The sequence below is a fragment of the Accipiter gentilis genome, chromosome 5, assembly GCF_929443795.1.
Source record: "Accipiter gentilis chromosome 5, bAccGen1.1, whole genome shotgun sequence".
Lineage (NCBI taxonomy): Eukaryota > Metazoa > Chordata > Aves > Accipitriformes > Accipitridae > Astur > Astur gentilis.
In genome coordinates, this window is record NC_064884.1 from 22,760,316 (window position 1) to 22,783,564 (window position 23,249).

The 23,249-nt window shown below is 40.4% G+C and overlaps 1 protein-coding gene across 6 annotated transcripts in view; it reads right to left on the reverse strand.

Annotated features, from left to right (window-relative positions):
• Positions 1-23,249, reverse strand: part of ARHGAP18 (Rho GTPase activating protein 18) — a 98,599-nt gene that overhangs the window by 37,931 nt on the left and 37,419 nt on the right. For 5 of the 6 annotated variants that reach the window (XM_049801484.1, XM_049801480.1, XM_049801479.1 and 2 more), the window contains 2 exons: positions 2,962-3,161; positions 431-666 (listed from right to left, as the gene is read on the reverse strand). In XM_049801484.1, coding sequence (XP_049657441.1) covers positions 431-666; positions 2,962-3,139 — 414 coding nt within the window. In that variant the 5' untranslated portion in view covers positions 3,140-3,161. Of the gene's footprint in view, positions 1-430; positions 667-2,961; positions 3,162-22,182; positions 22,570-23,249 lie in introns of those variants that run through there. The other variant, XM_049801481.1, reaches the window with a different exon arrangement.

The window sequence follows — 23,249 nt, forward strand, 5'->3', positions numbered from 1 at the left end:
AATAACATACTTGAAAGGGAAATTATACTGCTTTAAGCTATATGATATTTTACCTAAATTGCTCTGGTATTAGATTTTGTTATTTTTAGGTGTAGTCAATTCCAAATCAGATCCCGGAAAGCTTTTATGGAGTTAATATCCTTGCTGCAAACACATGCAAAGTAGAACAGTGAAAGGGAAGCTGTGCCTCCAGAACATACATTTGAGCTTACAAACTCCCCCCACTACATTCCACCTCTACTGAATTTGAAAGGAGGTGCCAAAGGAGGGGAAGCTGTTGGGGGAAGGAGGAAGTTAAATCCACTCACAATTCGCAGTGCTTTCCACCACTGCTAGCATTGTGCTGTGTGTCCCTCTCCTCTCCCCCCACCCCTACATGTCCTTCTCTTCTCTCTGCCAGAGTCAAACAAAAAGATGAACAGGAACTTACTTTTCCCTTTGAGTCGTTTTGTAGCCTGAAGATATCTCTGACATCAGGAATCTGGTGCTGTTTGTTTTTTTTCCTCATGGTTTGTGTGACAGTCTCTACTCGCTTTTCTACTGCTGCCTTCTGGGTTCGGGTCAGTGTGGACAGAAACACCATGCTTTCCAGGGAGTCGCCAGAGCCCTCACCAAACAGATTTGACAGACCTGCCTCCTTCAGCCATTCTTCTTCCAGTTCTCCCTCTGAGCAAGGTGAAGAGAAAAAGGCATAAACGTTGGCTTCCAAGTACTGTTAAGTACACTGGATGTTAATGGCATGATATAGTTAATGCAGTTCACAGGGGAAGTACCTAAGGGGATCCACAGTTATGAACAATTACTTACATGACCATAACTTGGAAAAAAGCTGTTGTTTCTAAAGAGCTTCAGAAGGGTTAACATGATATCAAAGCTTTTAAAATAGTTACTCTGATACAGATTGCTATGGGGCAATCTTTATAATAACCTACAGCACTTCTATTAAATCATATACCATTTTATAAGTGTACCTGGATATAAATGTGTATGGGGAAGTCTGAAAGCCTCTGATGATTGCTGCTTCATTGCTTTTTAGTTCAGTCCTCAATCTTCCTAGCTCCCTTACTGACATGGTTCTGCCCACTTTTCTTGATACGTTAATCCTACAGCCCTCCACTAGCTCAATTTAATGAAGGACAAACCAGGCTACAGAAGTCACCTTAATGCTATTTGTTAATCAGTTCTTATGACATGGTCTCCAGCCTGCTGACAGCCCACAAAACAATCGTTGCTTTAGTCTTAGAGCTGATAAGGTATCCTTTATTGACAGATGACTACACATGAAGAGGAGAAAGCTGTCACTGATGGCAAAACTGCTTCTGAAATCAGTATCTCTCTAATGATACTTTCTTTGAAACACCAAGTTCTGCCTGTAGCAGCTGAGCTTGTGCTGAATGCCAACAACCCTCTCAAATGTTCAAGCAACATTTCCATTTATCAGATATCTAAAATTACTCCAAAGCTGGCATGTCAACTTCACTATTGACTGCAGTTTCCCACAGTGTCCAGTGCATATCCAAGTGGCACCTGAATATTAACAGTGTTCAGAAAACAGACACAAAAATTTAATTATGAATTTTGCTATGGCCATGCAGCCAAATCCCAAGCCTCTGACAAAACTCTCTCAGATTTTATTAGGGCTGAAAAGAAGGGCTACACCCATTCTCCAGAGCAGATATGAGCAAGGTATATCTCCTCTCTCCCCTGCCTTGCCTTTGCATGGCCGCATCTCAAGCAAGCCCCTGCCCAGGCAGGCCCATCACCCAGGTGCAGTGTCCCACACATTCAGGAGTACTTGTACCCAAGCGAGGTGCTGCACATTAGGCAAGGTGTGAGGCAAAGCAACATCTGCTCAAGGGGATCAACTCAACTGTGCTGACTCACTTGGGCTTCATGTCAGAGTCAGTGGCTCAAGCTGGAGTAGTAACTAGGGGGGAGAAGGCTATATATAAATAAAAAATGAAATGGTGGGGTTTGGAGTGCAGAGCCTGAAGGTGTAGCAGCATCAGTCAGCTGGGGTAAGAGAAAAAGCTCATGCACTCCAGAATGATGGGCTCTGCTGCTCTGGAGAAAGCCTCGCAGCTCCATCATATGCCCTGCTCCTCAGGCACACAGCCTTGCTGCCTTCTCCAGAGGCCAAGTTGCTACCCTCTTCAGAGCACATAAATAGCAGTGATGTTTCAAAACACCTAGGGAGGCAGAAGTGCAAATCCCTTTGAAAGCTAAGGGAGCACGTTATTTGCACTCGTGTAGAGGCCATACCAAAATGGGAAACTCACCATTGTAATTTACTGAGACTGTGGGCCTCTTGCAAGAATGGGAAAGAGGTAGATACTGCACCATTAAAAAATAATTTTTGAGAGAAGAATGGAATTAAGGATGTTACTCCTCTTTTGTCTGATAGGACAAGAAAAATAAAGAAATTGCCCAACTTCTTCTAAGATCATGCCCTCAGGAACGGCCAATAATCGATGCTTTTGAGAAGGAAAAATAATAAAACTGAACAGTCACAATAGTTACAAGCATAGAAAGTTACTCACTAAACTTAAACCGGTTAATCATTGGCTTGTCTTCTAAAGCATGAGAGGTTTCCATCCACTATAGCTACAATAATGAACAATATACACAAAGAGTGAAAGGGTAAGTTAGTTTAACAGTAAACTGCAAATAAAGCTTCAGTTGTTGTGATTTGCAAGTACAGGCAACTTTCTGATGTTCTGCAAATACCATTTAAAGGAAAAACAGCCTTTTACTTATCCCCAATACAATTCTCCTTCAGGGCACTGCCTGCTTCTGGCGATATGCATCAGAGGCAACAGAATTTTCAAAGCAGATGTTCAGCAGAGTGACCTCCTTTTTGATTTAAGTGTGTTTGGTGGGTGCCATCTCTTGAAATAAGACTTAAAGAAAAATCTGTAAATCAGTAAAGTTATGATCATTCACAAGAACGGACTTCATTACCATCTGGCTCTTTCACTACAAGTGCTACTTGTTCCTCATGATTATTTCCTCTTGTTTCATGGATGTTTTCAAGTTCTTTCCAGTAGTCATCCATAGACAGTTCATCCAAGGAGTCCTGGGATCCTGAGCGGTCAAATGATGCTCCATCGGGGGTCTTCTTGGAATGGTCATGGTTCATTGTATACTGGCCAGACCGACGGCTATAAACATAAACCAAAAAGCAATTCTTGGTTAGCATTTTAAGATACAGGATATATTTATATCTGTGAAAGCAGATAGTGATGAATTGTGTCAAAGCATCAAAGCAAACTACTGTCAAGAAGCAAACCAAGATATTAAAAATTACTTTTAATACCTGGAATAGTATTTTTAATTTAATATTTCTGCTATACGTATCTCCTAATCTGGAATGGCACAGGAGTCTGTATTAAAGATGAAATAACGAATCCAAGTTCTAGTAATCCTAGTTACACCAAACCTCTAATTCAACTCACAACAGTCAGTTCCAGAAACTTCATGGTACATATCTTCCTAGCATCACTGTTCATAACGAATTTTTCAGAAGTGCCTTTCTGCCTGAGTAAATTCTTATAGCTTGACAGTACCCTTACTTTTTTTCCTTTACTATTCCCGTTTTTTTTTTTAATTAACATTTTGTCTGGTATCTACGACCTTAATTATAGCTGGGCAAGGACAAAGTAGAATTACTGAAGTTACAGTTTGGGAAGTAAACTGGTGAGTTTAATAAAAGGCCACTATTTGTTTCTATCTTGATTCCTCTTTGACTGAAAGCTTACCATTTTTATAGTCTGATGTTACTAGGTTTTGGTTCACCCTGCCAAATGTATGTTGCTAAGGCTTTCAAAAGGGATCTTTCATCTTTAAGTATAGCTGCAACTAGAAAAAAGAAAGCAACAAGCTGAAACCTCTAGGTCTCATCTGGACCTCATTAAGTCACTGGCAAAAATTACCACTGGCCTAGCAAAGAATTCCTCTTAAAAAGTGCAAAGGTTATAATGATGTCATTGAAGTTACAGGTCATCCTTCACAGTCGAATATACCAAAACAAAAGCCACAAACTGATTCAGACTATCAGTGGATTACATGAGCAGCAACCTGATCTAACTTCAGAGTTGGCCCTACTTTGAGTGGGGGGCAGATCGGACAAGATGATCTCCAGTGGCCCCTTCTAAACTAAGTTACTGTACTTATTATTATGACAGTATATCAAAAATCTTCGTTGTATTAAAAAATAGTAAGTTCTTAACATTTCAGGAACAGCTTCAGATGTCTTTATGTCTGAACTTGTTTCCATTTTCTAAAAAAGAAGGCATGGTTTGCGGTTAAGTAATAAGTATCACCTATTCCAAGAGAAAAACACATCAAAGATCAAGCATTGTGGATTTATCACAATGTAAATGCAGTAAATTAAGTTCTATCCTCCCATTTGGCTGACTTTGCAAGTTTATCTAGAATTAAAACAAAAGCACCCCGTCCTTACGTTTTATCTTGGGACAACTGACGCTTGTTAGCTGCCCCTAAGTAAAAAAAGCCATACCTTTCTCTCTGAAGATAAGCCCCTTGTGTGTCCAAGTCACAAATCCTTTCACACCATACATGCTTAATTCTCTGATAAGAAATACTAACTGTATGGACTTTGCCTTTAAAGGTAAAGAGCCTTACGGAAGGACTGTGAATTTCCACCCGCCCTGCCTCTCTGCTCCAGGTACAAGTTAATAAATGACAATGAATTACCAAGCTAATATGCACCCCAACACCATTCCTTAACCTCCTCTTATTTGAAAGCCCAGGAAAAGAAATATATAAAGGAGTATTTAGCTTCTGCATCAATGGCAATAACATCTTGGTAGTAGTGCATGTTACCCAATAAATACAATTTCTCCATGTAGCTATCTCGGTTCTTAAACTTCTCCTGACAGTCACGTCCTGTGTGTGTGACCTGTGCTGCTTGTGAATCCAACACTAATTGCTGCAGAAAGATGTTCATGGCGCTGCATTAGAAGCATCCCCAGTGCTGAGCATGGCCAAGCAGGTTGGGCTTCCCAGACCTTGCCCAGGCTTCCCTCCTCCTGCAGCTGAAGGTGCTTAGAGCAGACTGGGTCCCTCTCACAGACTCTGTGAACTTGAACTGCAGCCTAAGTGAGGTCAGATTTCAGCTTATCGTCCCTCAGTTTAACCCTGCAGACCTGCTCAGCAGCTCTTGAGTGGCCTTTCACCTTTCGAACAACCTGCTCTCAGTGACCCACCTCAGCTGAAATTTAACCACCACAGCACACCATGCAAAAGATAAAACTAACAGACTGAATATGTTAAAAGCATGCACTTTGAGGGGTTCTGGTAGGGCAACGTGGGGTATGCTGCAGCAGGCCATTGCTCTGTGCCATGCTTCCAGGGCAGTGCTCCTCCTGTCATTCCAAAAAAGCCAGCTCGTTACCTTCCCCAGACTAAGTCCTGTCTCAGGGAAGAGAAGTCTGTGTCCTGAAATGCACAGCTGATACTCAGCACAGAGGACTCAAAGCCATTTTCAGGGTCCTATGAGCATTTGCTGTACAATAAAAACACTCCATTAACTCTCAGAGACTGCGCCCTACCCTTCAATCGCCGGGTACAGGCCTGGTCTACTTGACCTGCTTTTCTTGTGGGGCTCTTCCCAGCCTGACCTTTCCATCTCTCATTAATGAATCAATACAGCAACTCCCAACTTTGAGTGGGCACTAATGTCGCTTCTCGTCATAAAAGCCCTTAGAGAGAGTAGGACACGAATGACAAGGGGAACCTTCCAAGAAACATTGACAAAAAAACCTCGTCGCTCTGCTGCAAATCTCTCCTTCAAAATCTATGTTGCTTTAAGCCCATTCACGGCTGGCAGCCCCAACTGCTCCTCAGGAGCCAAGGCTACAGGCTGCTGCCACACTGCTCCCACTCCACTCACCAATTCCTTGTCATGCCTCATGGGACTCGATCAACCCCCAATCCCCAGTTTCTGTTTGAACTGCGAAACCTTTCAAAGCCACGTGCATTTGTCCACATCCACAATTCACATTTCTATGGGCTAGGACAGAGAGAGGCTCAGACTGGGAGAGAACAGCTAAAACTTTAGCTGACGGAGCGGGTCAGATCTTATTTTCGCTTCACTTGATTCAACGTTTCTTGCTTTGAATACCCCACCAGAGAAAGACACTGGTGAAGCAGTATTTGGTGCATAATCCACACGGCGGTGGCTCCAGGCATCCTCATCTCTGTCACTCCTACGAACCCCTGTGCACGAAGAGGCACAAACAAGAAAGACCCTTTGAGGATAATGAGGACAGTCTTGATACCATAAAGTTGGTGTAGATGAGAAAAGAAGAATAAACTAAAAAATTCACAGCATAGGGAAAAAATAGGTTGTCAATTAAGATTTTTATTTTTAGATTATCTGTTGACAAGACCAACAACATGGGATTTCTGTTGTGACCTTCCACTAAATTCAGTCCTTCTCCAAACATATGCTTAGTAAGCCCTAGTTGCATATCACACAATAAAAATGTATAGGTGGGAACAAGCAATCAGTCTTAGTAATAATATTAAAACAAATCTGGAGGAGACATATGTTTTTAAAAATAATTAACCCCACATTCACAGAAAGACACATAAAAAAAAAATCTTAAAAAAGTATTTCAAATACCCCATACTCGAAGCTTTAAAATTTTGTAGAAGACTGCTTTCCAAAAAAAACTAATCGGTAGGAAATAAGCACAGTTCATTACAAAAAAGCTATTACTGTGGTTTCAGAAAATATGTTACTTCTGCAGCACATTCTTAAAAGTTTTTAATTGTTCATTTTTTCTATTTAAAATTCAAAAAACGCAGCTGCATTTCACAAGATCTCCTTTCCTCCCCCAGAAAATGTAAGCTACTGCTAACAAACAGTCACTTAAAGTAATTTTCAAACAAACACTAGTCATTTAACATTTCAGATTACTAAATGGTAAATTTATTCTCCAGCAGTCCCCCCCCCCCCTAAAACTCGTACTTCCATTAACTCTTCACTAACAACACTCTCAAACCCTATTAAAATCTTATTAACATCTATTTCCAATCATTAGTAAATAGTTTACTCTTCAGATAGCTTAAAAGGGAGCAGTGCAATACTCTCATTTCCAAATTACACAGTCAGTTCTGACCTCTGATACTCAGACAAGTACCCTTTGCAGCCAATGAGATTTTTGCCTCTTTATCTCAGTACAAAACCGAGCCCCCAGGTATAAACCCCATTCTTCAATGCAGTTATTGCAGTCTCTTACCACAGTGAATCTTCTCGTTCCACCCACTAGATATGCATTTATTTGTTAGAAACATCAAGGATGCAAAGCGAAGCATTCCGGCTCTTCCAGAGGGGAGCCATTAAAAACAATTATTTTAATGAATACCATTTGTTACATTTACAAGGAAAGAAACCAGATTTGGTTATTTCACTAAGCACTGATGAGCTTCATGTTGTGGCAAGTACTTAAGGGAAGAGTACTTCTAGTGGACAGTGTCCCTGCCCATGGCAAGTGGTTTGGAACTAGATGATCTTTAAGGTCCCTTCCAACCCAAACCATTCTATGACTCTATGATAAAAACTGTGCACAAATATTTTCTTCAGCCTCTCCTTTTGTGACCAACTGTGGCCTTTCTCAGCCTGTAAGAAAATATGACTAATCGCATTAATTGCTGTTTTGCACCATAATAATGTAATTTTTTTCAGGTTCTGTCAGCCTGATTTTGATTTCATCGATAAGTTACTTTATAGTAGTCCAGTTGTCTTTATTCCTTGTTTTCCTTCCTGTGAAATCTAAATCTCCCTGTCTGTTCCAGTGCCTTTTTAGCAGTTCATAACTGATACTTGTCATGTGTAAACTACAGCAGCTAGAGATTAATCAGTTAGTAAGGTGCACTTTCAGTGGCAGTTCAAATAAATTCAGTATGCAGAAAGCTAGTTTTACCCTTACTTCTATTTTTATCACTCAAGGATTAAGGACTATGTTGCGTTTTAAACCAGGGAGTGATGAGAAGAAGATAATGTTTGTCATTTCTATAACACTAGCCACTAATTTTGGATCTGAATATGATCCTTCTACATCGCTGTGTAAACATCACAACTGTATGGTATTCTTATATACTATATATATGGGTATGCACATATTAGATGTGTAAATATACCAAAAGGCAGAAATACTAAATGCAAGGATGTTCATGGTCATAAAAAATACAGAATATAAATACACTGTTGAACCGAACATAATAGATTAACACTGCTGAAAGAGAAGTGGAGTTCCTCTAACAGGATCATTGCAGGAGAGCTCACCGTCTCCAGGAAAGGATAAAGTCCAGCTACTAAATACTGTACAAATGTAAAGGAAAAAGATACCAGTCTCTATGATCTGTTATCTTCTTCCTGAAAAACAATGCAACAATGGACGAAACACAGGTGAAAAGGAGGAGCAGGAAACACCTTTTTTGCCTACAAATTTTCTGTACAGGGTCCTTTTTTCCACCCACTTTTGCCAAATTTTGGAAATCAATATTCAGGTCTGGATCTTTCCTGAATAAGAACTGTCACGAGTGGAACAAGGGAAGAGGCCATCTGATTAATTACTGGGTTTAACCTCAATTAGGATTCAACTCTTTGGGGTTAAACAGATATGGTCCTTTTCCACAGCTGCCTAACAAAGCCTATGGGGAGTCTTAAATATTGTCTTTAAACAGGTTCCAAACTGAAAGCCAATTCAATGTTCTACAAGACTAAAAGTTTCACAAACATTTGTTTGTATCAGCCAATTTCCAGCACTGAGAACAGTGCAGAAAAGCACTGCATTATCAAGTGATATAATTACTTGTCAAACTGGACTATTATAGCTCCTTAAGCTGTACGCTGAAAATACAATCCTCGTATGCTTGGCCTTAAAAGCTTCTTTAAGTAATCCTGGCCATTAACCATTGCTATTGGGGTTCTTGTACCTGCAATGTCCTGAGCACTGCAGCCCCTACAGATACACTCTCTGGCACCCCAATAAACTAACATTTTACTTCCAGAGTTATATAAAATGACAAAAACATACCCGACTACAGCTACATTACAGGAGCAGCTCCTGAAATGCCCGTGCAAAGGGAGTTATCACTCCCAAAGCCAGTGTATGTTTGGCCATTTACATAAAAGCTATATGGTAGTATTATTGCAGCCATACCTCAGCTGACACTAGGGCTCACTGACTCTGAGCATCACACCAACACATGGTTAGGTGTGTTAACAACCTGAGAAACAAGATACTCAAAGGCTGTAAGAGGGGACAAAAAAAAAAAAGGGGGGAGGTGGGTATTTCCCAGAGAGGTGAAGCATGGTGTCCAAATTCATGGTGCAAATCAGTGACAGAAACAAGAACAATTCTCACATGTCTGGAGTCTTTCACCATTGGACCAGAGAGCATTAAAGATCGAGATCTGACCCATAGCAACTGCAAGGCAGATAAAAGGAACTCTGCTGTTGTGGGTTTGTGACAGACTCCAGCACTGCGGCTATAAATAGAGTAGCACCCTCAAAACAGAATTATCTTGTTGACATAGGAGTTACAAAGTTAAGCAGTAATTCGAGTAAGTAATTTTAAGTTTGTGCAACGTCTAACTAGATCTAAACAACTAAAAAATGCCTATGGGTACTGTGGCCCATTTTGAAAACTATTTACTATGCAATCACATCCATGAGATGCTGTGCTCTTAAATATAAATACAGGACTTCTCAAGTCCTTTCAAATCTAAACAACTAAAAAGATAAGGAGAAGGAAACAATGTGGTCTCCTGTCCCTTTTCTCAACCTGAAGGCTGAGCTACAGAAGTGTGGGAATAAGTAAAGCTCCTAAGCCCCAAAGCTCCCCCATCCCTCCCCCCTCCTTTCAAAAAGCCAAGTAGCACTGCAAGGTGCTAAGACTTCTTAACTGAATTAACCAAGAAAGCTCTAATCTAATGGCTACAGCAGTTGCCTGGCTTGAGCTCCCTGTTCTTGGCTGGGACACTGGCCTGGGAAGTGATTGCCAGACCTTCCTATAGCCACAGCGCCTACAGAAGGGCATCCTGATCTTTCAGTTTCTAGGCAAAGCTGCATCCCAAAGATCAGACACGAAGATAATGCAAGGCCTTGATTCCAAGGATGTGTTAAATCAAGAATTTTTATTACCGTATCACCTATTCTAATGGTTTAACCTAATGTTAAGAAATTTCTTTCTGTCACTCTACCCCTTTGCGCAGTATCCAGTATTTTGCAGTGCAGCTTTGAGCATCTTTCGAAGTCTCCTGTTAAAAAATATCAAATGGTAACTGATGTGCCCATCAAAGCAGGTTGTCCTAAAGTAACTGGATTTTGCATAAAGCCACAGTGACACTACCCAACTGAAGTTAAATTATTTTTTCAAAAATGTAAATGTCTTCATCTTTTTATATGGTTTAACATATTAAGAAGATTCTTTCTATTTCATTGATAGCTAAAACCTCCTGTCAAACAGGAGCCAATATCACTGTCTTTCACAAGCAGCAGGTAACCCTGAGCAGTACCTACCAAGACCCAAGTCTGGACATTTGGTCTCCAGAAAAATGTAAAAATATTTCTCACCCCTATCAAAGTGCTTTTAGAAGGCATTAGAGAAACTTCAGTCTGGGCTTGTACTTCTGCTTTTCATTCTAGCTCTTAAATCTTGTTACTCGTTGCAACAACTGCATCCTTTCCTTTCTACCTTTTCTATACTTTATTCTTTCCATGACTGACTGCAAACTCTCCTGCAACTCAGACTTTTCAAGAGTGTCATACAGTACATGCAAAGATAACAGTAATGAATCAACATAATTTCCAGTATTTTTGGTGAACTGACACACTTAGCACCCCTTCCCTCCCAACTCAGAGTTTTATTTTGGCTGCTCTGTGACCTTATGGGACATTTTGAATGTCAATTGCAATCAAACTTGCCCAAATCCGCCTTAAGCTCCAAAGAAAAGCCAGAGGAGTAGGAACTGAGGCAAAGCTCTGTTCTCCTTCCAAAGACAGAGTACAAAGTGATTGCAGAGAGGATATAAAACAGTACTCGCTTTCTAAATGAGCATAAAAAAGGCTGAGCAAAGAGAATCAGGTCTCTTAGGATTTTTTGTAATACCATCAGCTGCTGTTAATACCTGCTCAAAACTGCTCTGGAGATTAAAAAAACAAAACCAAAAAAAAACCCCAACCCACAAAAAAACAACCAGAAAAAACAAAACACAGAAAACCCCACAAACTGGCATTTTAAGCCCCGCCATGAATAATAAATGCAAAGCAGGCCGAAGTTAGGGCTGCCGGACTGTAAGCCTAAAAAGTATACATATAAGTGTAAAAAGTATATATACATATATATACATACTGTACTGCTTCCAGCCACATCCACATTACTGTTTGCATAAGATTTTTTTTTACCTTGGTGACCATGACCTTCCTCCTTTCCCAACCCCAACCTGTAACTGAAGAAAACAGGAAGGAAATTATGGCAATGACACAGACTATTACACTTAATATTCTAATCCACTGCACCAGAAATGGGAGATTACAGATATGATGCCAAAACTTAATCTGCCTGAACTATATGCAGCACTTCTAAGAAGATTAAAATATTTCATGACATTTCCTTTAATAGGACCTCAGGTTCCTACACAGCCATTTAGACTCTACCTATTTTCTACTTCCTATTAGATAAATTATAATTATAGTAAACTGATACACATACACACCTTATCTAAAATGATGGTATAGATCATTGGCCTCTGTGTATGATTGATGATGTGAAATGATTTATTATCAAAAAAAGTGTTAGAACCATAACTTACATACTATTGAACATTTGCAAAAAGAGTTGTTTGATATGCCATCCCAGACTGTTTCAGAATAAACACGATCTTGTTCCACTCCACACAAACCGAGAAAGAATTCAGGATTGATGACTGCAGCCAGGAAGCCTGTCCCCCACAAAATGACTGCACTAGTTGTGTTTTCTTGGTTTTGGGGGGACTGCTGCATTCCAGCATCTGAGCTGTTCAACTCAATGCATGCTTTTATCTTCATTCTCCAACAATAAAATACAGAAGCCTGCTTATTTCTTTTAGAGAAAGGTGAGTCTCATGGACTCAGATTCGGAGCTTTAAATAGAACATCACACATTATCAGACTTGGAATAGAATTATAACAATTAGCTAAACTGAGAAGTATCAGAAGAAATCAGTTTGGGTTTTACTTCTGTATTGACAAAATGAAGTATACCTTTTTGTCTCAGGTCCTGCCATTCTGACCCTTTTAATTCTCATACAACTTGAATGAAGACTCACAAAGGCTTTGAAGACACATTCGTATTTTTTGCCCACACATAAAAATTTCTGGTTCAAAAGCATACATTTTAGAAAGAGAAACAGCTATTCCTGGGAGTGCAAAATCCAACAGAGGGGAGAACGAGGGGCCGAGGGAACCCGGGTGACCTGTACAGGTACAATCACACAAGTGGCATCACGTTAAAAGCAGGTTTGCAACTAGTGCAGACTTTTGGAAGAACTGGAATTGCTTACAGAACCTCAGGTCCCACCGAGTGAAAACAGAAGTCAGTCTCCAAACTCAACAGACACCCAGTATATTTTCCTTACATACAACCCTAATTGTGTTTAAAGCTCTAGTTTTAAAGAAAACATATTGCCCACAGCTAGGAAAATAAGGAAAGGAATGGCCTCAACTCGAATCTCCTTTGTCACATGTTTGGCTCTGACCCTTGGTCAGTTGATCTGCCTTTCTCACTCCTTCCAAATGCCTTCTGTATTACCTGGCTTCATATGGACACAGAGGTTCTCCTCTGCAATTTTGATTCTTTTCATTCTCTACAATTCATATCAATTACAAAAGTGTATGCAAAATATGTTCTCTGTAACAACCCTCATGCTGCTTATTGGGAAAATATTTGAACACATCATACACATTTTAAAAGTACACTTTTTCTGTAATCTTCTAAGAGAACCACTGGAACTAATCTTCTCCCGAAGAAGAGAATAAAGCCCGTGTGAGATTACTTCAGGCTCCACAAATATCAAAGAGAATAAACCAGGAAGTGAAATAGATACAGTATTTGTAATTCCATTATTGAGAGGCACAGAGAGGAAAGATTTAAATAATTTATTTTTCTTTTCACAGTGGAAAAAAATAAGCATGGCCACAAAGCCCGATTTAAGCTATCCTGGGAAATACCAGGACCATCTAGTAAAGTACAGTTACAGCCATGAAATTATATTGGAGTCACTTCTGTGCCTCTAAAGGCAATTAGCTCTCTAAGAACATTAGCTCTTACCATGTTAAAGGACCTATTAGGTAGACCTATAACCCTGTTACTTGCAAATATAAGGCCTACAGCACAATTCAGTAATTTTGCTTATGCTTGAAGGAAATTGGCACGCATTCATAGTCAATTTATTACAGTATAATCCTTACATTCAGAATAAATCATAAAACAATTTGAGCATTCCCAAACAGCAGGCAAGGAAATCCATGCAGGAGTCTAAAGATGTTTTCATTGTCCAAACAAACCACTAACAAAGACCCAGTAAGACAAAGTAGATAAGGGTGCTTTCGCAGAAGCTGGACGAGAGAGGGTAAGGAAGAAGCAGAAAGGGCTGAGGAGAGCAGCACTGCACAAGGTGGGCCAGCACTCAAGTATACTGAGGGATACAGGTCTGTTCAGAAGCAAACTGTCAGAGAGGATGCTGTTAAGAAGCATCCTTGAAGGCAAGGGGGTAGGAGAGAGGGAGGCCTCAAGGATACTGCAAGGGACGGACCATCTGGGTTTAGTTCGGGCTCAGCATGAGGAAGGAGGTGTTTGCAACCAGCTTCAAAGGTGGGCGCTGGGATTTCACCTTCTCTCAGAGGAGCTAACACAATGTCGTTGCATGTGTCTCCACACATGAGGCAAACCTGCTTTTGAGGAACTCCTCTATAGAAGCCAGGCAGAGTGTGCCATGGCAGAGACGGAGGGCAATGCAGCTCTGCCCTGATCCAGCTGTTTGCTTCACATGCCCTCCCCACACACCCACCCCACAAAGAGGGCAGCAGCAAATTCCATTGTCACCTCAGCAAAAGAAAAGAGACTGAAAAGGACACCCAGTCACAATTCTTACTTTTTATCTTCAAGGGCAACTGCTAAAGCCGTGAGCCGTTGCAACGTCTCCTTTCCTACCAAATTCCTTCTTCTAAGCAAATAGTCCTGGGAAATACTGGTTCCTGGGGTGTAACAACTGAACTGTCTGCAGCCCTCTCTATTACATACGCTAACAAGCACTTCCAAAGGCATGGTGTCCTACGACCCAGCAGGAACCCCACTAAATAAAACAGAATTACATTAATATATTCCCTCCCCTCCTTGTATTTCTGGTAGTTTTTAAATGTCAGTAGACAACCAAGCAAGCAGGAAGCAACTCGGGACCACAGATTCTCTCCTTCCCTCTCTCCCTTTGCTACCACTTCTGTTTTCTGAACATCAGCAGAAAAGAGATAAAAACATGTATTTTTTTCAACCAAGCTCCCTGCAAAGCTTTACTTGCACGCATAGGTATGTCCCTTCACTTACAAATTAAGTATACAGATGTACAGCTACCGATCTGAATATACAGATGAGTTCATGTGCAAGTTTGGAAGCTAGCCTACCATAGCGTTCACTACCATGCCACCTGTCCATCAGGACTTGAATAAAAAAAAACCCAAACAACACAAACTTCAATGGTAAGGATTTAAAAGGGGTTTTGTTTTGTTCCAGGAGAGGGGAAAAACAAAGAGAATATAATACAAACCAAACAATAGGGGGAAAACCAGAAAAAAACCCAAACACTGGAAAATAAGAAAAAGTAAACAAAACATGCAAATTAAATACCAATCATTTAATAGGAACAACTGTTCAAAATTTAAAACAAACCCTAAAAAAACATCCCATATGTATTTTATTATTAGTTGATCACAATTTTATACATGTAATCCTTGTTTCTCATTTCCACTAACAGCATCACACGTTTTTGTTCTTTACTCTTAGACCTCATTCTTTTTTTGGTGTAAGCAGACTCCTTTCCATGTGGGTACATGGGCAGCGAGTTCATCAAAACTTACACAGTCATGGAAGACTGTTGTCATGTTTTAAGCAGGCAAGAGGAAATGTTCAAGACTGGTCAGAAAGGGAAGGCTGACAGTCACCGCTTGCTCTGCAGCTGAAAAAAAATGTGCTGCTTCTAAAGTAAGAAAAATTTTTTTTCCAGAAGTACGGAAACAGAAAGACAAAAAGAGCTCTTACCAACTTGAGTTTAAATTACACTCACCAAAAAGAGGATGCAGGCAGGGCCTGTGAGAATTCTGGGATTTAAACATTAAATGGTGGTAGTAAGTAAAAAAAAAAAAAAAAAAGGAAAAACCTGTCACTTTTTAGATGTATAAATGATTTAGATGATAATTCTTAATAGAAATTATTCAGAAAAATCCTGTTTTCCTTCCTAATGAACACCCCCTTCTTGACCAGCATGTTAAAAACATGCGAGATACCAGTTTCTAAATCAACATATAGGTGCCACCTATGGTTTTGCAGCTGATAATGTTCTCCATGATTATTGTTCTAAAAAGGTATCAGTCTATTTTGGAAGATGTCAATCAGTTATATAAAGTAACATCAATCTGCCTTTTTAAAATTATTGCATGACTAATATTAGCCATAACTCTTACACTGCATTCCCAAACAAAACACTTCAGTAGAGGGTTAACTGCCAGCAAAAAATGCAAATAAAAATGACATTGTACTCTTTTAACTTTCCCCATGTATCTAGAGGTTAAATTGCTGACTTCAACTTTAGACGTATTCCTTTGTGTAAACACGGCAGAAACAGCACTTACCCATAACACTAAGTAGCTACGATTACAGACCCCAATAATAATCAAGGAAAATGAAATGCAGTGCTTGGCATATACACATCAAACCTGAAATAAGGCACAATCCATAGGCAGACGCTTTTATAAATAAAAATTCCTATTTTCTTTTGCCATATGTGCACACACCGTGTACAGAACAAGAGCAATGTTATGCACTCTGAAGTATTACTATCCATGATTTTTATTTACGGGACCAAGCTCCGCAAACTAGACATCTGTACCTCCCATTATGAGACCCATCTTCTACAAATTAATACCATATGTTTTTATACAGTATCATATGTACACAGGGGAAAAAAAAAAACATTTGCTGCATGCACTATTAAGTCACATATGAACACTCCATTTTTTAATTAATTTGAAAACATCATATTATGACAGTGACCTAAGCCTACAATTTGGTGGGAAGGGGAGGGAGGAAAGAAACACAGCCTGAACAGGCCTGACCTGGGTGCACAGAGCAGAGACGTTTCTAGACACGAAGGGAACAACGTGTGAGGCACACGAGAGCAGAAGCTGCAGGGCACCCCAGAAGTCCTTCACTCCCAGCTCCCAGGCTGCACTGTCTGACTACTCTGCCCCATCCCCAACCCTCATGTTAACTCGCCACGCCGGGCAGGTCCCTGCTGGCTTTCCAGCTCTGAGGCACTCCCCTAACACACCCTAAAAACTAGGGAACCAGCACGTACCAACAGTTTTGGGGAGGCAATGAAGGGACTGAAAATCTCTGGGCCTGAGCCAGGTGACAAATACATCCTTTGAGCTCAGGCAGGGTGACGCAGTTGACCCCCTTCCTACCAGAGGTATTAAAAGTAAACGCCGCCTTAATATTTTCTGCACTGAAAATGCACACTTGCAATCTTAAGTTTCTTTGGAGACAAGAAATATTTGATTGTATAAGTACCCAATTCTATCTCAGAGGATAAAAGAATAATTCCTTTGCCAAAATAAGGCACCTGGGACAAAGCCTTACATTTACAAAGACTATGCAATGCTGACAGACTGACACAGATACGGAATCATACACTTGTCAGCAACAAAAGGGTTTAAAACCTACAATGTAAGTCAACAGAGCAATGGCAAGGGAAGTAGAAACTAACAGGAAATTTACAACACATTTTAACATAAAGATGAAAAGAAGACTTTTAAAGAAAGACAAATACCCATATACCCAAATTATACTATTTTCTCAATTTTCTGTATACTTTACAGCTTCTGCCACCCTTGTCAGGTGTTTTCACTGAAGGTGCTCAGATCTCCTCCCTCTTTGAAAGTAAGGAATTTAGGGATATTTTCGTTGACTGTGTCCTCTAGGCAACTGACCTCATTTTCCCTTTTTCGCTGTTTCGTGACACCTCACTTGGAAGTAAATCAGTTATAATGACTTGTACAATGCCCTCTCAGAATAAATATGACTTTTATTACCAAGTATACATCCTATTGTTTTAAACAGTGACGTAATACACTGAAGCCAGCTCTTCCCCCAGAGTGCCAGCCACAGTAACGCTCTTTGGCTCCAATTCCTTCTCTGTTCACACAGGCTTCACACCAGCGCAACCTCGGAGCACCTGAGGGGGATGCCCCCAAGGACAACACCTCCAGGCCACCCCACCCTTCACAGTAATTCACAAGAGGCAGACACTGCACTTTGAGCACCCTTCTCAGAGCAGCCTACATCTACACCCCAAAACAACCATGTGCCAGACCCTGGGATCTCCAGAGCCATCATCACAGGCAGACCCCTCCAAAGAGAGCACAAGCAGTAAGGTAGCCAGCCTGTTGTACCTGCAGTCCAATTCAGGGGAAAGGGAAAGGCATCTCTGTTTACTAGGACACACTACATGGGAAAACTCCAGCTACCAGGACTGTCGAGAGGACTGTGTGATAACATTGAGCAGAGTCAACTAGATGCACAACTGAAAACGCCACCAGCCCAGTGCAAATCACCACTCTCTGTGGCCACAGCAGAGAATAATTCTTTGTTCAGAAACAGTGATGGGTCTACATCCATGGAAAGGAAATCAGCATCACCTCAGCACTGCACCTCCAGCCAACAGCTAGGCTTTCTTCCACTGGAGGTCACCAGCAGATATCCAAAGTAACACAGTCACCCTTTGAGTATTTTAGCCACTTCCCACAAAAAAACCCAATGCCACCACTTTTTCCCTTGTATTGCTTGTTCAACTTGACACAGCAGAAGACTTGGATTCCCTGAACTGGACAAAGGACCTGGAAAAGCCCTTGTCATTAGTTTTTCCTTAATCCCACTTAACCCTCAGGTCATTAGGAAAACAGCTGCAAGGCATCCTTTAAGGGAACCAGAGTGTACAGAGTCGCATCTGTCCAGCATTTTTCCACACGTGAGCCTGCCACAGTGGATATGCCAGCCAACTTGCCTTTCTTCCAAACTATCAAGCCAGAGAAACAGGGGCAGGCAGCCCTTCATGTATCTGGCAGAAGGAACATGCGAGACATCTTGCTCATATCTCTAACAATTTCCTCAGTTTTATGGAGAGCTCACTCAGACAAGGAGCCGGCAAACTCCCACGTGCCTAGCAGCAGCAACTTGGTGATAACCATGCAAAGCAGGTGCTTCTGAGAAAGCAAAATCTGTGGCACGAGGGATCCTTGGTAATGGAAAAAGACAAAGCAATACCCTCTTCTGCTTGTAAGGGTCACAAGCCTCCTCCTTAAGAGACTAAATGGATATAGATGTCCTTTTAGTAGCCTGGCACAGCTGATTGTCCCATGACCCCTCACTGCAAGCAGTACTCTCCCACCCTTCTCAGACAGCAACCAGTTGGAAGCAGACTGGATGGCACATGGACTCATACAGCTTGAAAACCATTAAGGCGATGGTGGACTTCCTGAGGTAAAATTGCCAAGCTCCTGTTTGACAGACCACCCTGGTGAACAACTATCCGTGAGGGATACAATGTACTCTTGGTTCAGGAGGAAAGCCTGGGAAACACATGCTCTGCACCTCCAGAGCTGATGAGGCCCAGACACAAGGCATCTTACATATCAATAAATGAATGTCCTTCTCTTGAAGATGACATGGCACTTCAGGAGTTATTTTTAGTAATTTACTTGTTTAAAATACCGGCAACAGCTTCTTGTGACAGTAGCAGCTTGAAATGGGACAAAGGATCATCTCTGGCTAGCTCAGAACAAGCCACAGAACCAGAGTAACAGTTAAGAACAAAAATCAAAGCTTTAAAATACTACAGTTCCCTCACTACAAGCTGCATCTTATGCTTATAGGGTATGTTGCCCTGAATGTTTTTAATTTTCCAACTTAAGTAAAAAAAATAAATAATCTAACTTCATACTAATATTTTGACTCACATAACTTTCATCAGTCCTCAGAAGAATCTTGCTGTAACTTAGACTACAGGTGAGTAAAAATTCTTAAAATCATACAGATAATCATACAGTAATGATATAAATAATATATTGGCATAAACATATCTTTCAATTAAAAAATGGGGAATGCATCTAAAAAAATTAAAGATAAGTACAAAACATGTTCAGCAATCCCAGAGTCCTACATAAGTAAGATAATGTCAACTTAAACAGAAACAGAGATTAGTTTCTTATGTCGACCGTGTGGTGGTATAATAGAATAACTTACTTGAATAAGTCACCTTCAAAGTTTTGCATGAAAGTGACATGTGAACAGCCTTTATAATTGTTGGAACAACAGCATGTAAAATGAGAAATTGTCCAGTTACTTTTCATTTCTAGAATTACGATTTCCCAAATATTCTTAAGAATTTTTATTTTTTTTTACAAAGATCACAAGATATTGTGGGACATCTGATGGACACTAGAAAACTTTTTCAATTTTTATAGGTTTTAAGCAGTCCTACACTATCCTGAGTGTAAGAGTCCCACATTATTTCAGAGATATTGATTAATAGATGATGTTGCGTATCATATCAAAAAGTGTCTACCTCCCAATCCGCATGTGCAAGTTGAATAAAACAAAATGAAAGGAAAATAAACAAATCTTAAGGAAGAAGTTAATGTGTATACCTAGAATATTACATGTGTGCTTAGATGGGATGAAACCATCACTCCATAGAAAGCAGAAATGAAACCCATAGAATTCCAGATCATGTATTCATATACAACTATATATACTTACATAATATATGTATTATAGAATGGAAGGAAAGAAATCCATACAGAGAAGAACTTCTAGTCTTAATTAAAAGAAATCAGAATTGTAGAAAGAAATTTATAGTAGTGCAATAAAAGGGGGGTTTATATCAAAAATTGTTGCCTAGAGCAACACTGCTAGCCAGAAACTTAAGAGTGTTCCTAGCCAGCAAACAGAATTACAGCTATAGCGGTACACAAAATTACACAAGTCACTATACATAAAGGTATTTACCAATACATCCACGTAAAAAATGTTTGCACGTACAGGCACTAAGATTATCTACAGCCTTACCTATAAGAAAGGTTGCAAATAAAATGAAGAGGAAAACAAAACAGCATATGCAGATGTGACCTTGATTCTTCTTTTTAATAAGAAAAGCATATCTTACGAGTGATTTGTGCAAGATAACCTACTTGGAGAAATATCCTTTATGCAATTGAAACTCCTTTGGATCAAAGTTGAGTTACATTTTTATACAAAAATACCCACGTAAGAAGACTTGGAGGGTGAGAAAAAAATAGGGGTACAAAAACCTCCAAGAGATTAACATAACAGAGCACAGTACACAAGGCACCAACCTCGTCCAGAACCAGGGGTTGTGCACCTGTGTCAACACTATACCACACACAGGGGAAAAAAAGAAACAGAAAACAAAAGACCAAGCCAGGTTGAAGGAAAGGTTTCTCAGCCTAGGCTCAAACTCACATGAATACAGCTACACAGCTACCTGGTCATGCTGGTGCTGGGCTAAGGTCTGAGCACACTGCAGAGGAGAGGTGTGTGCCCCAAGAAAGCTACCACTCAGCACAGCCCAGTAACCTGTTTCCCAGCAGGAATCCTGGCATTCATAGGGAACAGCCTGTTGCTATAAGATAGCCAAGAGGCTGGCTCCAGGCTCCTACAAAATTTTACATACAAGCTTAAATTATAATACACAATTTGAAAGGTTTGAAAAGACTGTCATATAAGGTTGCTTATGCAGGGTGCTTTGTCATCCCGTCCCCTGCCCCACTCCTCGCTGGCATGGCCCTGTGCAGATGTACTGACTGACAGTCTGGCTCCAGATGCATTTTTCACTCCAGCTAACTGCTAGCTGCTAACTCTTACCTGCTAACTAACTAGATCTCACTTAGCAACTTCTTCAAAAGTATACAACACAAACTGAATTTATACCGAAGTTGAATGTCAGAGATTAAATATATACATATATTTACAATTAAGAGAAATTATAACAACCTATACTGAGGTCTGAGTTTAGTGAAATCTGTATCAAATAATTCAGCAAATGGACAGTGAGTGAAAACATGTAAGCAAATGTCTCCCTTACACTCCCTAATACAGGATGATAAAACTTTCTCAAGCAATCACTTCAAAGTTCAAGCAAGGCCCAAAATAAAAAACACTGGGACACATCACACACAAATTTTAATACTATACATCTTCATAAGTTGTTTTCTGATTTGAAGTACAAAGTGCCAAATACCAGCTTTCACAGCATGAACCTCATGAAGTTTCCCATAAACTTTCATAAGCAGCTCCTACTTACTCGGAGAAAAAAAGATCATGTTTTAGTTTGTGCTCATATGTACCATTCACAGTAAGACGTTCAAACAAACACAGTCTTTTTCTTAGCTTTTACCTCAAAGGAGAACAAGTCCCACAGTGTAAATATCCTTCTCTGAAAGGAGAAGGCAGGCAGAATTTGGGTCACTGGACAGATGCTTGGAGATTTTAATTAGTACATAATGTTTTCAACTACTTATATTTGTATAATGTCTTAGGTATTTAATGTCTTAGTCTTTTTTACCCTTAAAACAGAAAATATTACTGCAATGAAAAGTTAGGTTGTGTTTCCTATAGGAAATCATATGAGCTATTCTGATTATACTTCTCATTCCTGATAATGTTTTGATGTACTACCTTGGGCACTATGAAACCAAAGCAATCTCTCTGGTGCAAAGGTCGGAGCAAAGGTGTGTTTAAACAACACACATATCAGCAAGATTTTAAGAGCCTATCAACTGACGACCAACCATAATTTAGAAACTGCACTTTAATTTACCTCATTACAGTGTGTGGGAATCCAAGCTGGGCTTCTGTTTCTTTTGGTGAGGCAGGCTGCACAATGCCACACGCAGACAACGAGGGGAAGGCAGGCTATCCACCGGTCCATAAGAGGAGGGCAGGTGCCCCCCCTGCACAATGCGCCTGCATCCCAAGGATCTCTTCTCACATCGCAGACTGCCTTTTACCTGCAGGTAGAGGACCTGCACATGGCTGAGTCACTGAACGGTGCGAGACAGGACTAAAAGAGCTGGAGATGAAGCTTACGCTAGCTTTAGGGTGGCTGCTAAAGGACAAGCTGTACCCGTACTGACTAAAGACCTGTCCGTACAAAGTTAAGCCATCAAATATCCTTTTAACAAATCTGAACCAATGCAGTTAAATTATATCAGATGAGCCTCTCACAGCATGTGGCCATAGCCAGTACTAGGACTCATAAAAATGAGTTATCTTGTCACATTACAGCCCCATAATGATGACATTAAGCTGGCACAGATGTAGGCTGCTGCCAGAGGGTTCTGTCAAATCCCCCTTTCCTGCAGGTTTCCATCACTTCCCTTGTGCCAGCACCGTCACTCGTGCAGTCACCTGCTGAGCTAGGTTAAGAAACCAATCTGTCTGAAAACAACAATTGCAGAAATTACTGCTTTCAGTTGTTTTGGTTTTTTGGTTTGGTTTTTCTTTTATCCAGCTCAGCTCAGAAACGCCAATGCCAGGGCAAGAAAAACATTAGGAAGGTGTAGGTGAGAGATGGAAGGAAACTCTACTTGCAGTGATGTTCCTCACTCTTTTCAGCCTCCACTTATCTCAGCCTAGGATGGCCATGACCTGCACCCACTGTCACTGCACATCAAAACTTCCACTGGTTCAGGACAAGCCTTAAGAGGCACTCTGAGATGAAAATAAAAAGTTTCATGAAATAGCATGGCATCTCTCTCCCAAGATAATACTTTCAAAAGAACAAGAAGATATTCCTGAAGTCTACCTGAAATACAGGCTTCTCAGGAGATAACACAGCCAAGCCACCAGAACAAGTTAGTTTAGTAGGACACGAAAGCCCACCCT